The sequence below is a fragment of the Giraffa tippelskirchi genome, chromosome 9, assembly GCF_054371585.1.
Source record: "Giraffa tippelskirchi isolate mGirTip1 chromosome 9, T2T-mGirTip1v1.2.pri, whole genome shotgun sequence".
NCBI classification, from domain to species: Eukaryota; Metazoa; Chordata; class Mammalia; order Artiodactyla; family Giraffidae; genus Giraffa; species Giraffa tippelskirchi.
Window position 1 is genome coordinate 152509375 of NC_137283.1, and position 12148 is coordinate 152521522.

The 12148-nt window shown below is 40.3% G+C and overlaps 1 protein-coding gene across 1 annotated transcript in view; it reads right to left on the minus strand.

Annotated features, from left to right (window-relative positions):
• SYNE1 (spectrin repeat containing nuclear envelope protein 1) overlaps positions 1 to 12148 on the minus strand; it is a 471658-nt gene that overhangs the window by 249227 nt on the left and 210283 nt on the right. Inside the window, exons 46-52 of the mRNA XM_081530296.1 lie at positions 11801 to 12004; positions 10741 to 10948; positions 9814 to 9926; positions 8218 to 8423; positions 7072 to 7227; positions 2926 to 3217; positions 1704 to 1876 (exon numbers count right to left, since the gene is read on the minus strand). Of these exons, the coding sequence (XP_081386422.1) occupies positions 1704 to 1876; positions 2926 to 3217; positions 7072 to 7227; positions 8218 to 8423; positions 9814 to 9926; positions 10741 to 10948; positions 11801 to 12004 (1352 nt within the window). The remainder of the gene's footprint in view (positions 1 to 1703; positions 1877 to 2925; positions 3218 to 7071; positions 7228 to 8217; positions 8424 to 9813; positions 9927 to 10740; positions 10949 to 11800; positions 12005 to 12148) is intronic.

A 12148-nucleotide genomic window follows, 5' to 3' on the forward strand; every position in this document is an offset into this window, starting at 1 on the left:
AGCTAAAAGGCTCTCCAGACTGGCATTTTTAAATTACCTCCAACATTTAGCTTTACAAACTATTCTAACTCATATTTAGTGACCCTTCCCACTCTCCCTTGCATATAATTCTACGATACTGAAGTTATATCTGTGGTGAATGTACTTCCAAATTGTTTCGTTTGCTCAAATATTCCCTTTTATACCAATATAAACCTCATCATATATGCCTTAAGCCCTATTCTTTCTGCAAATACTTTTCTGGAAAGTCCAAATCCATCTCACTTCTCCAGAAGCCCTCCAAGCCCTACCTTCTTCCACAGTCCACAGCATCTTAGGAACACAATCTGAGTCAGAGGCTTGGTTTTTGTTTTTTTTTTTAATGTATCCCACCCTAGCTTTTGAGCACTGAGAGGGCAAAAACTACTTTGTTTCATTATTTTAGCACAATAAATTGAGCACTGCTACTGCTCAAAATGCAGTTGCCAAAATGAATTCCTTGCTGAAAGAGAAGAATCAAGGATTTAAATCCGCTTCCTGTATTTAACATCTTACTCTAACATCCGGAAAATATTCACCCGTATTCCTATTCACTTTTATGAAGTTGGCCTGTTGTCAAGCATTGGAGAGTTTTGTTCATGCCCCAGCAGTCTTATCTATAGAATAATGGAACTATGCAATCTGATTTTTTTTTTTCTTTGCTGACCAGTAGTTGTGATGAAGATTCAAAGTCCTGCTGACTTTTGGAGTTACCATCTACCCTCCATATTTAAAGGAAAGAAAACAAAGCACAACTCTGCAAATTTTAGCTGTCACCATGGTTCACTGTTTACACTGCAGTGAGTAACTGGAGTGTTATTTTGTTTGCGATGAGCTCTAATCTTCTGTTCATCTATTTATGAAGATCATTTGAGCACACACTTCTTCAGTGATTGAACAGTACATATAACCTTTAGAACGTGACTTCTGGAATGTGTGTTAGTATAATACTGACTGAAAGGCATTTGTCCAACCAGCCAGTCAGATTATTTGTAGATCCTCTGAGAAGAAGGAAGAAGATGAACGTCTTTCAATCATAAATAAAACACAACAACGACAACAAAGTGTGTGACAATTAGAATCTTCTCTATTTTCTCATCAGTGTCTAATGCAATGGGGTCATGTGGTCTGGTTGTTGCTCATGTGAAGGTCTTCACACATAGCAGGAGGTTGGTTCCCCAGCCTTACTCTAAATGTCAGGATAGCCCATCACTGGGGTGATCACATACTCTCCCAATATCTCTGTAACCCCACTGTCAGGGATATTACTTCAGCTGAGAAAAAGATCTGTATGTAAGATCAAAAGTTGCCAATGATTTAACTTCCCTTTAAAAGCAAAAGTTATTAAAGTTGTTAAAGACCACATATTCTTTCTTTGATGAATTTAGAGGAGGTATCTGATTAAGCCCATGTGTGCCAGACTCCATGAAAGATGTTACGGGAGATGCAAATACACACACACACACACACACACACACACACACACACACACAAAGCAAGCAAGCAAACAAACCCAGCCACTGCAGTTACAGATAATATAATCATGCAAAGACAGGCATCCATACAACTATCTAAAATAACATGCTTGGTAACTCTCTTGCAGGATACCTTGAGCACTACTCTGTCATTTTACTGAGCCCCTAGGTTTGACTCAGACAAATACACACTAAAAATAGGCTCTGTACCTCTGGGCATGGACGGAGGAGCCCATGATGTTAGCCCACACGTCTTTAAGGGTCTGTAGCTGAGTCTGGATCACCTTCTGACCCTCCTTGTTGCTACTTCTCAAGGCCTGTTCCCCTTTGCCAATGGCCATGTTCAACTTAACTTCCCCTTCACCTTTCATCAGGAGAATTTCCTATGAAGGAAGAATGAATAATCATCAGCAGGATTACTAAAACCTTCTGAAGTGTTGTTTCCCATGAGAATCAAGCTAAGGCACACCTTACCTTAAAATGAAAAAAACAACAATATCAAACTCTGGACCCTATGGCCCTATAACACCTTACTTAAATATTAGAAGTCTGGGAGTCTGGAAGTCAGAGACTAACTCTGATTTAAGTTCCTGGAAAACTTTGGATCACAAGCCTAGAAGTGGAACTTTATTGAATTTTGCATCAGAGTAAAGAGAAGTCATTTTGAAAATGAAGACACCCTTGTCCAAAACTTGACAGGTCCCTATTTTCATTGCTTGGGTAATTTCTGCCTTTCAAAGGAAACTGCACTGACTGCAGGCTGGTCTGTGGCCTCCTCCGTACTTCATTCACGGCCCCTCCATACAGGCTGCACTGAAAGTAACAATTTACAGGTTGATCTCTTCCACTAACTGGGAACTTCTAGAAAGCAAGAACTAATTATTTTCTCTATATTCCAATTAACTTGCATGGTGCTTGGAGTAGAGTAGGTATTCATAATGTTTGCTAAAAATGTTTACTAAATTAAAAAAATATATTTTAAAGCTATTAGAACAAAAATATTCCTTGACAGAAGAGAAAAACAATCCCTCCAAATCCATTTTTGCCCATTTTCTTCATTTTGCCCACATATTCCTGAGGAGGCTCACAGTTGAACGATGAGAACCTAACTCAAACACGTGTGTGTGTGTGTGTGTGTGTGTGTGTGTGTGTGCGTGTGTGTGTGTTTGTTAACTGCTCAGTCATGTCTGACTCTTTGTGACCCCGTCGACTATAGCCCACCAGGCTCCTCTACCCATGGGATTTCCCAGACAAAACTACTGGAGTGGGTAGCCATTCCCTTCTCCAGGGTATCTTCCCCACCCAGGGGTCACACCCAGGTCTCCTGCATTGTAGGCAGATTCTTTACCATCTGAGCCACCAGGGACCCCCCAAATACCTGTGAGTCTAATCCAACAGTCTTCCGAAGGCCTCAGGCTGGTGCCCCATGTACCTGCACTTGTAGCAGCCGTCTCTCCAAGGCGTCTTTGCTCCCCACAGTGCTCTCTGAACCGGCCAGTCTGTCCTGCATGTCCTTCACCCAGGACCACATGCTCTGCAGCGCCTCCTCCAGGGCCTCGTGCTCCTGCAGGGCCACCTGGCAGCTCCGGAGTGTCTCCTTGGTCGTCCGGAGTAAGTTCTGATAGCTCGTGAGGAGCTGGGAACACAGGCGGCTTTCTTTCCCAGCGCCGTGGCCTTCTTCGCTGAGAAGCTGCCCTCTCTGGGACAGCTTGTCCAGAGACTCTCTAAAGAAAACAAGAGAAAAAAAAATGAATTCTGACAGTCAGGAGCACAGGGGAGTGACACATGATTGTTGACACTGGAGCAGCAACCAGACCAGAGCTGACAGCTGACATGCCTTTCAGTGATGGTGCTGGGCACCCTCAGAGGGCCGGCTACCTGGCTCTTATGGTTTATCTGAATGCAGTCACTTCCATTCGAGGGATCTCGTTCAGTCTCTGCTATGCCTGGATCCCAGCCCTCTGTATTGTCAGGGATTCACTTCAGGAAATGTCCTAGGCCTGTCTCTCCAGCTCATCTCTGACTTTTCTTCATTCCTAGTTAATGCTCTAATCATAAACAGCTCCCTGAAATTCCCCAAGCACTCCACCCTGCTGCATACACATGAAGACTCCTCCTTTATAACAACTCTTCAACTTCTTTTCTAAGAGGCCCTTCACATCTCAGTGCAGGGCTTACATCCCCAGGAAGCATGATGCTGACTCCCCTTGTGGGTGCCCTCTTTCCGTCTTACTCTGTCACCTCATACACCCTGTCTGTCTCCATCCACAAGGCTTTCACCTTCTAGAAGCCACGATGATTACATTCATCTCATATCCAAGCACCCAGCTCAATGTTTGGCAGAGATAAAGTGCCAAAGAAAGCTTCTTTCAAAAGGCCATCTTATGAATACTTATGGGTTTCTTTGTTGTATCTTGGGAACTCTGCTCATCTCAGTTTGAGGTTATGTTAATTAAGTCAAGGGAAAACATAATCTTTTATGGCTGGGTTGGCTTTATACTGTTTTACAGATTTCTGAATCAGCATATCTCTCAGGAAATGCCTGGGATATCACAAGGGAGACTGTAGATGCTGTCACACAAGCTGTTGTGAATGTCAGAAAAAGGACAGGAAGCCCATTTCCTACCTTGTCTTTTTCTTTTTCTTGAGCAGCTACTATCTAAACAGAATCCTATGGGCCTCAGTGAGATATATAAGACTTAGACAACATTACATATACTTTAAAATACATCTCTAAACTTGTAATACTGAGAAAGATTGAAGGTGGGAGGAGAAGGGGATAACAGAGGATGAGATGGTTGGATGGCATCACTGATTCGATGGACACGAGTTTGAGTAAGCTCCGGGGGTACGTGATGGACAGGGAAGACTGGCGTGCTGCAGTCCATGGGTTGAAAAGAGTCAAACACAACTAAGTGACTGAACTGAACTGATACTTGTAATCTGCTTGAGACATGAAGGTAAGACATGAAGGTGGTTTAAACAATGATGTGAGTTAAAGAATTTTCCAAGAGGACAGATATCACTTGTTACCACAAGGAGAACTGCTTAATAGACAATAAAAATCAATGATTCTTAAATCTGAAAATGTGAAGTTGCTCAGTCATGTCCAACTCTTTGCAACCTCATGGACTGTAGCTTACCAGGCTCCTCTGTCCATGGAGTTTTCCAGGCAAAAGTACTGGAGTGAATTGCCATTTCCTTCCCCTCTTAAGTCTGAGGTTCTTTTTAAAAATACAGGATATTTCCCCAATATATGCAAAGTACTTGCAGAATATTATGATGAAAAAAATTTCAAAGGACTGGGAAGAGCAAGTGGCAAGCAAGTGAAAGAAGTCAGGTGACTCAGTTGGAGAAGCTGGGATACCAGCGGAGCACATTCGGATTGCTTAGAGAAGCTGCCAGGTGGAAAGAAGATGGGAGCAAATATACCTAAAGTCCAAGCATCTTGTCCTGGAATATTAGAGTAACAGCTCAAGAAGAATATCAAATGTTTAAAAAGAGGAGAGAAATAGGTCTGGCCATGTTATATTGTACCTAGATAAGAGTCAAGATTTAAAAAGTAAATAAAAAGTAAATAAAATTTTAAGAAAGTTTTATGGTTAGAATAATGCTACTATTCTATTAATTTAGCAAATATTTTCTATTGTTGGCACTATACTAGGGATCATAAAGACCTGATGGTCCATGACCTTGAGAAATTCACCTTTGGGTTGGGGTGAGTTTCAATTTATAATTGAACCACTACTGGGTTAATTCATAAAAAATTGAAATTGAGCAGGGCTCTGTGGGGCCTTCCCAGATACTAAAGCCCTTCTGTGTCCCTTGTCTCTTGTTTGTGGAAAAGCTGTAATCTCCCAGGTCTCCCCTGAGTCACAAAAAAGCAGGCTCAAGCAGTTAACAATTAGGACAACACAGTCACAGAATCTTTAGCTTCTCCCTGAAGGTTATAAATAACAAAGTCTGATTCACATTCTTGAGTTGTTTTGCAGACGCTAAAATGACCACCAGAGGGAAAAGCTAACTGCCTGGATAGGTCAGCTGTTAAAGAATCTGCCTGCAATGCAGGAGACCCCAGGTCGATTCCTGGGCTCGGAAGTTCCCCTGGCAAAGGAATAGGCCACCCACTCCAGTATTCCTGGGCCTCCCTGGTGGATAAGATGGAAAGAGTCCGCCTGCAGTGCAGGAAACCGGGATTTGATCTCTGCATTGGGAAGATTTCCTGGAGAAGGAAATGGCAACCCACTCCGTATTCTTGCCTGGAGAATCTCCATGGACAGAGGAGCCTGGTGGGCTACAGTCCATGGGGTCACAAAGAGTCACACACGACTGAGCCACTAAGCACAGCACATGATGACCAGACTGTAGTCATGACATAAGATGCTCTGTCTTGAGCAACACTGAATATGTGGCTTGCACAATTCCAGAAACTGACTTCAAGGAACTGGTAACAAATTGACCTTAGAACTGAAGATTAACAGTGCTTAAAACAATCAAGATGATGCTGATCAGACCACCAAATGACCAGTTTCAAGATGATTCTCAAAGCTAACTGTTTTGTTCTGCTTGTGGTCTCTGCCTGCACATCCTTGAAGTTTTCCTTTAAAATCTGCTCTCTGATCAGCAGTGGGGAATTGGTTCTTTGGGACATGAGTCCACCTTCTTGCCAGAATTTCCAGCTTCCTCAATAAACCCACCTTTCCTTTTACTCAACACTTGTCTCTCATTCTTAGATTCTTGAGTATGAGCAGCTTAACCTGAATTCAGTAACAAAATCAACAACGTGTTTGCCCCATGGTAAAGGTTCTCAGAGGTAGGACCAAAACAACAGTGAGATAGAGTTTTGGGCCAAGCTTCCCTCCCCTAGTGAGAAGTGTTCTATCTTCCAGTGCAACAATCCCAGTGAAGCAACTGAAAATGCCAGAGGTGTAGTGTGAATTGAGGGAGCAAAGCCATGAAAGCAGAATCCGAAGCACAGGCCAGAGAACTGCCTGAGAAGGAGCCGGAAACATTTGCTCAGTTGACAAGCAATGAGGAGACAAATAATGCAGTGGAGAAAATGAATCTCTAGGGCAGTCAGACTTCATGACAATACCTTTTGCTTTGCTAACAATATTATGAGGATATGGTGGATTGGAAATAATCCTGGAGGCCGAAGTGTGTGAAAAATATATGGAAATTGGGGTCTATAGTGTTATTTTTGTAAATGAAGGGTATTTTTTTTTATCACCTTATATCCTTATAACAACCTCTGGGAGGAAAATATATTTATTATTATTCTCAATGTTTAAAAGCTAATCTCAAGAAATACAGGAAGTGAGTGGCCTGTCCAATTTGTTGAACAAAGGGAGACATAACTGCAATGGAGACCAGCTCTTTACCTCCACCCCAATACTCTCTCCAGATCACCACACTGCCATGGAAACACTATATAATCCTTTGTGTGCTAGATATAGAAACACAACCACCCCAACTAACCATCTAACCAGCCAACAAATAACCCAAATAACCAACCAACCAACCAGACAAACAAACATTTGCTAGTAAGAAAAGAATCTATTCCACTTCCGCATCCTACCTTGCAGCCAATAGTTCTCCCAGAAACATTTCAATTTTATGGACTTCGTTTTTCTTCTCAGGAATGTGTTGCTTACTCTCTCCTAAGTTTTCTGTACTTAATCTTTCTTCCATTTCATGGATCCATAAGTTCAGTTTTCTGTGCTGATCTTCAAAGCTAAAGAAAAGAACAAAACACCTTAGAGAAATTCTCATGTGTTCATTATAATAAATAAACTCTAATATCTGAGGTCACAATGTCTATGGCAATTAAGATCTCATGGATTTTCAAGTAGAGAAGAAAACTTGACAATAATCCTGTTCAAATAATCACTTTTTTTCAGTAACAAAACGACAAATTCTGGACATTTTTCTTGAGATCCAAGCAGAAAAAGAAGCACTCTATCTTGATAATCATAGCTGGTAATTAAGATTACATTTCCATGCCTGTGTGCACTTAACTTTGCATCTTACTACAAAGACCCTGAATTGGGGCCAGTGGAAAAATGGGACAGTGGAAGCCCTTGGAACAGAAGCAAAAGTCATCTCTGGGTCTTTGTATCTTATGGGGATTTGAATATGGCACAAGACCTCTAGGGTTCTTAAGTTTTAAAAACAATGTAAATTCTCTAAGAAACCTTGACAAAAGTCAGGCAAATACCTCCAACCAAAAAAGGCATTTTGATTATACTGACATCTTTCCTTTCCTAGCAACAGAATATTTCTTCTAATTTTATATCCAGCCCTGTTGATATAGCTTCGTGATTGGAATCTTGATTCAGAGAAATATAAGAAATGTTTTCTGCCATAATTCCAACCTCACTGAAGTAGACACAGGAAAGGACTTGGATAATCAAAAATTTGGGTGTCAAAACCCTAATATCTAGAGTTAGCCAAACAGACAAAAAATACATGCATTTATGTCATTCATAATTATTAGTGAACATAATTCCTTTCTTTTTCTGTATAGAAAATAAAGCCAAATGATACCATCAGGGTTTGAGCAATCAGTTATTGTCCTAGTATGAACATGTACTTAAAGTCAAAACATTATAATTTAAACTCACAGTTTAAAATATTTTTTGTTTATTCCCAATGGCTCTTTACTTTAAATCACTGAAGAAATAGTCTGTGTATGATGAAATCTACACCTGTTGAAACAACTTACCTCCCAAGTTCCAAAGCACAGTCTTGTAGCGCCTGTTTGTCTTTAAGGCACTGTTTCAGAAATGCTTGAAACTCTTCATTAGCTTTTGTAACTTGTTCCTGAATGCTACTGACAATTTGTTTAGACAAATGTGCATACAAAGTTTGTCCTTCTTGGGTCACCGCATCAAGCTTGCTCTGCCCATCACTGACCGAGTCCAAAATGTTCTGTTTCGGGAAACAAAGGTAATACAAAGCATTTGCTATTATTCAAAGATCCTACTGCATAGGAGGATTAATTACAACTCTGACCTGAGAAAGTAAAGCAAGAGAAGAAAAACAGCCCAAAGGAAGAAGGCTTTTAATAAGCTGCAGTGAGAATGATGTATACAATTGGATATAGTCAAGACTGAGAATGGAGGATGGTGCCAGCCAGTCACTGGAACCGCTGAGGACCAACTGCAAGCAACATCGAGCTGGAAAGAAGGATGCTCTCATCAAGGTCTATTCTCAGTCCCTCTCCATTCTCACCATCTCATCCTGGTCCAGCCTCCACCTCTTGGCACGGTCAGAGTGACATCTTTCAATTGGTTAACTGTCTCCACCCTGCCTCCTTGTCTGACCCTCACTGCACACAAAATCCTATGTTCAGATGCTTTCTTTTCTTGATAAGCCCAGAACTGCTATGCTGGTCCTGCCTCCACCTTGAGCTTCACAGAGGCATTTGTCACTCAGACTTTTCTTCATGGAGATCCTCTGCATTTCAAGCTTTAAAGAGCCCAGCTCCACATCTGAATTTACCATGCCTCCGGCAAACCCAGCTTCCTGTATTATAATGATCTTCTTCCCTGGCTGCTAATGAGATGTCTACATAATTGCCATCACATCACCCATTAAGCCATAAAATCCTTATATTCCTCATTAATTTTTTCCCCCATTAATTTTTTAGAAAATATTTTTATAATACTTAACACAGTGCTTTGCTCCGATTAACCACTTGAAAAACTTGGCCAAACTTAATTTGAACTTAGGCTCCTGACAATCATTCTTAATGTTGTTGCACATTACCAGAATTTATACATTTTTCATTGTCTATCACACCTTTAAAACCTACAATATCTATTGCTTTTATTTGAATATATCCTAGCTCCGAATTTAGATGATAGGTTATTAAAAAAACACAAGCCATGTCTTCTGTTTAAAACTTCTTTGTGACAATGATGTAAAATAGATAAAATTATTTATGCTTTTACTGCCATAAAAACGAAAATTAGGTTTAGTTCTCAAAGATTGCTGAAGAATGAGTAATAGACTAAAAAAGAGACGAATGGGATCTAGAAATTCTGAAATTTTAACTTTTTAAAAAATTTATATATTTTAAATTAAGGGGTAATAGCTTTATAATATTGGTTTGATTTCTGCCTTACATCAACATGAATGAAATTCTAACATTTTTATCAACTTACTTTTCATACTTCTCTTTCCGACCCAAGAAATTTAATTCTGTTAAGGAAGAAGAAAAGTTAGAAGAAAATAAGGTTTGGGGAAATAGATGATTTAGGTCTGACCTGAAGGCACTTGGATGCAATTTAGGAAAAAGTAGTGCCAGCATGCATACCTGAAGATCATGGAGCTTTGCCTCCAGAACCTTGCTGTCCCCAGTTCTATCTGATGATTCCTTTGCTGCTGCCTTTATTCCAGAGAACCATTCTTGGAATTCCTGCATAGACTCTATGGAAAGTAACAAAAATAAGGAACACATAGAAAAACATTGAAAGAGCTTCCAGGATGACCATAATGAATTAATTCTGGTGATCAGCCCATTACATCCTGCCTTACAGCATGTTCCAGAAAGAAAACAATATTAGTAATAGTATAGAATATAATACAGTATGACCTATAACCATGACTGCCCACAATAGAGCTGAGAAATTATCTCAGATGTAAGACTGAAAAGAAATTTGTATTCCTGACATATTTGATTTCCCATTGTGTTTCTTTCTTTTGGTGAAGAAAGATAATTGCTTGACTATGTAAGAGTGAGCAATGCTCTTGAGGTGTTAAAGCCACTTTTATGGCAAAGGGAGGAGCCATCTCCCCTGCCTGCCATGCTGACTTAGAGCGTCATACCTTGGCACCAAAGCAGAGGCACCGCTGTGTGGAGGCCAAATGAGGGACATAAATGACCAACAGTTCCCTGAATTACACGCCTGCTGTTTTATAGGCTCTCCTAATATCCAGCCTTACCGTGTCATTTCCTCATAGCAGTGGGAGTCATTTTCCACACAAAGGAGCTCTACGTAGAAAATCCACATGGAGTTCAGATGCATCAAGATGGCGGGCTCCTACTTTCTTAGGGAGAAAAAGGAAGAATCCTGCCAACACTGAGAGCCCAACCACAATAATTTTATTGCTCAAATCGCAACACAGACACTAATTTAAAATGCTACTCTTGTGGAAAGTTTTCTGGCCATTTCTAGGCAGCATTTGGTTTGGACTATGTCTTGTAAACAAACTACTCATGCTAAGGCCTGTCGGAACTCACCATTGAAGTGTTTTTCCAGAGACTCCTGAAGGCTGGCCTGTGTCTTGGAGCAGGACTGGCTCACAGCCTCGTGTCTCTTTATCAGCCCCGTCATTGCACTGCCCAGGCTCCCCAGCTCCACTGAATGGTACTTGCGGCACAGGCTATTGAGGTTTTCCTGGGTTGTACTGATGTTGCTTTGCTGACTCTGAAGTTCTTTTTGTATGTCCTAAGAATAAAAGTATGCCATGAAGGATATTTATTCCATTCAAGAGAAATATCTCATCTACCACACTCTGGAATGTTTTTTGGAGAGTGATGTTGTTGAAATCCACTCAATAATGTATACAGTTTTGTCTGCACCTGTAAACAGCTGTTGAGAGGTAGCTAGGATTTGGGTTATAGTCTAGGGTTTAAAACAAACTGAAAAGATCTTTTGTGGATTCCAGCCCAGAATCTTGGGTTTAGTTAGTTGATTAGAAACTATTAATAGAGTCAGCCTCCTGCATTCACATTTTTCCCTCTGTTACTTGGCCCATGTTTTAGGATCGCAGGCCACACCAAAAGCACCAGTAGCGAATTTTAGAAGTATATGTCCTTAGTCTCAAGAACAGTAAGAAAATATGCTAAAGGAGCACAAACTACATATATCGTTTTCTCAACCATTTTTAAAACATAGATCCTTCTCAGTATGAAAGCAGTCATGCTGACCAATAAAAATAATTAAGTGATGAAAAACTATTAGGCATTCAAGTTCGAAAATTTGTAGAAATTCAAACAGTTCTTCTATACACTCCCACCTTTTTACTAAAAATATGTATTATATGTTAACAGGTATAATCTTTGAGCAGGCCCTACAGCAGTGCATGCTTTCCATTTTTATAATAATCATCTTTGGCTTCTTACCACCTGCATTCAATTCTCCATCTGTTACCTTGCTGTCTCCTATATCATGAATTAGTTGGTTTGGTGCTAATATAGGTAACAGAACAGAGGTTATATTTTTATTATAGTCACCGAAAAGCAGAAGAATTAATATTACTATTGATAGGTAAAGACTTAGTGATAGTTTATGACTTACCTTTACTTTTTTCAACCCTTCACAAGTCTCAGTTTGGGCACAGTTCATCAACGATTCTTCTAATTTTGTCAGCCAGGTTGCCGTGTCATTAATGAACTTCTCCACTTGTGAACTCTGAGCAGTGAACTCTTTCAAGGTTCCTTTTGCTTCTTCAGTAATTTCTTTGGCATGCTCCAGTTTCTGCCTTAAGTCAGCTTCTATAAACTAACACATAAAGTGAGATTTCATTAAAATCTGTAAAGACCAGAGCCCTTGTTCAGTAGGGATTCCGTTCATGTGCAGCTTAACGGTAAAAATCACAGAAGCCTCACCAAGGATGCTAATTCAACTTTTCTAAGAGGAAAATCA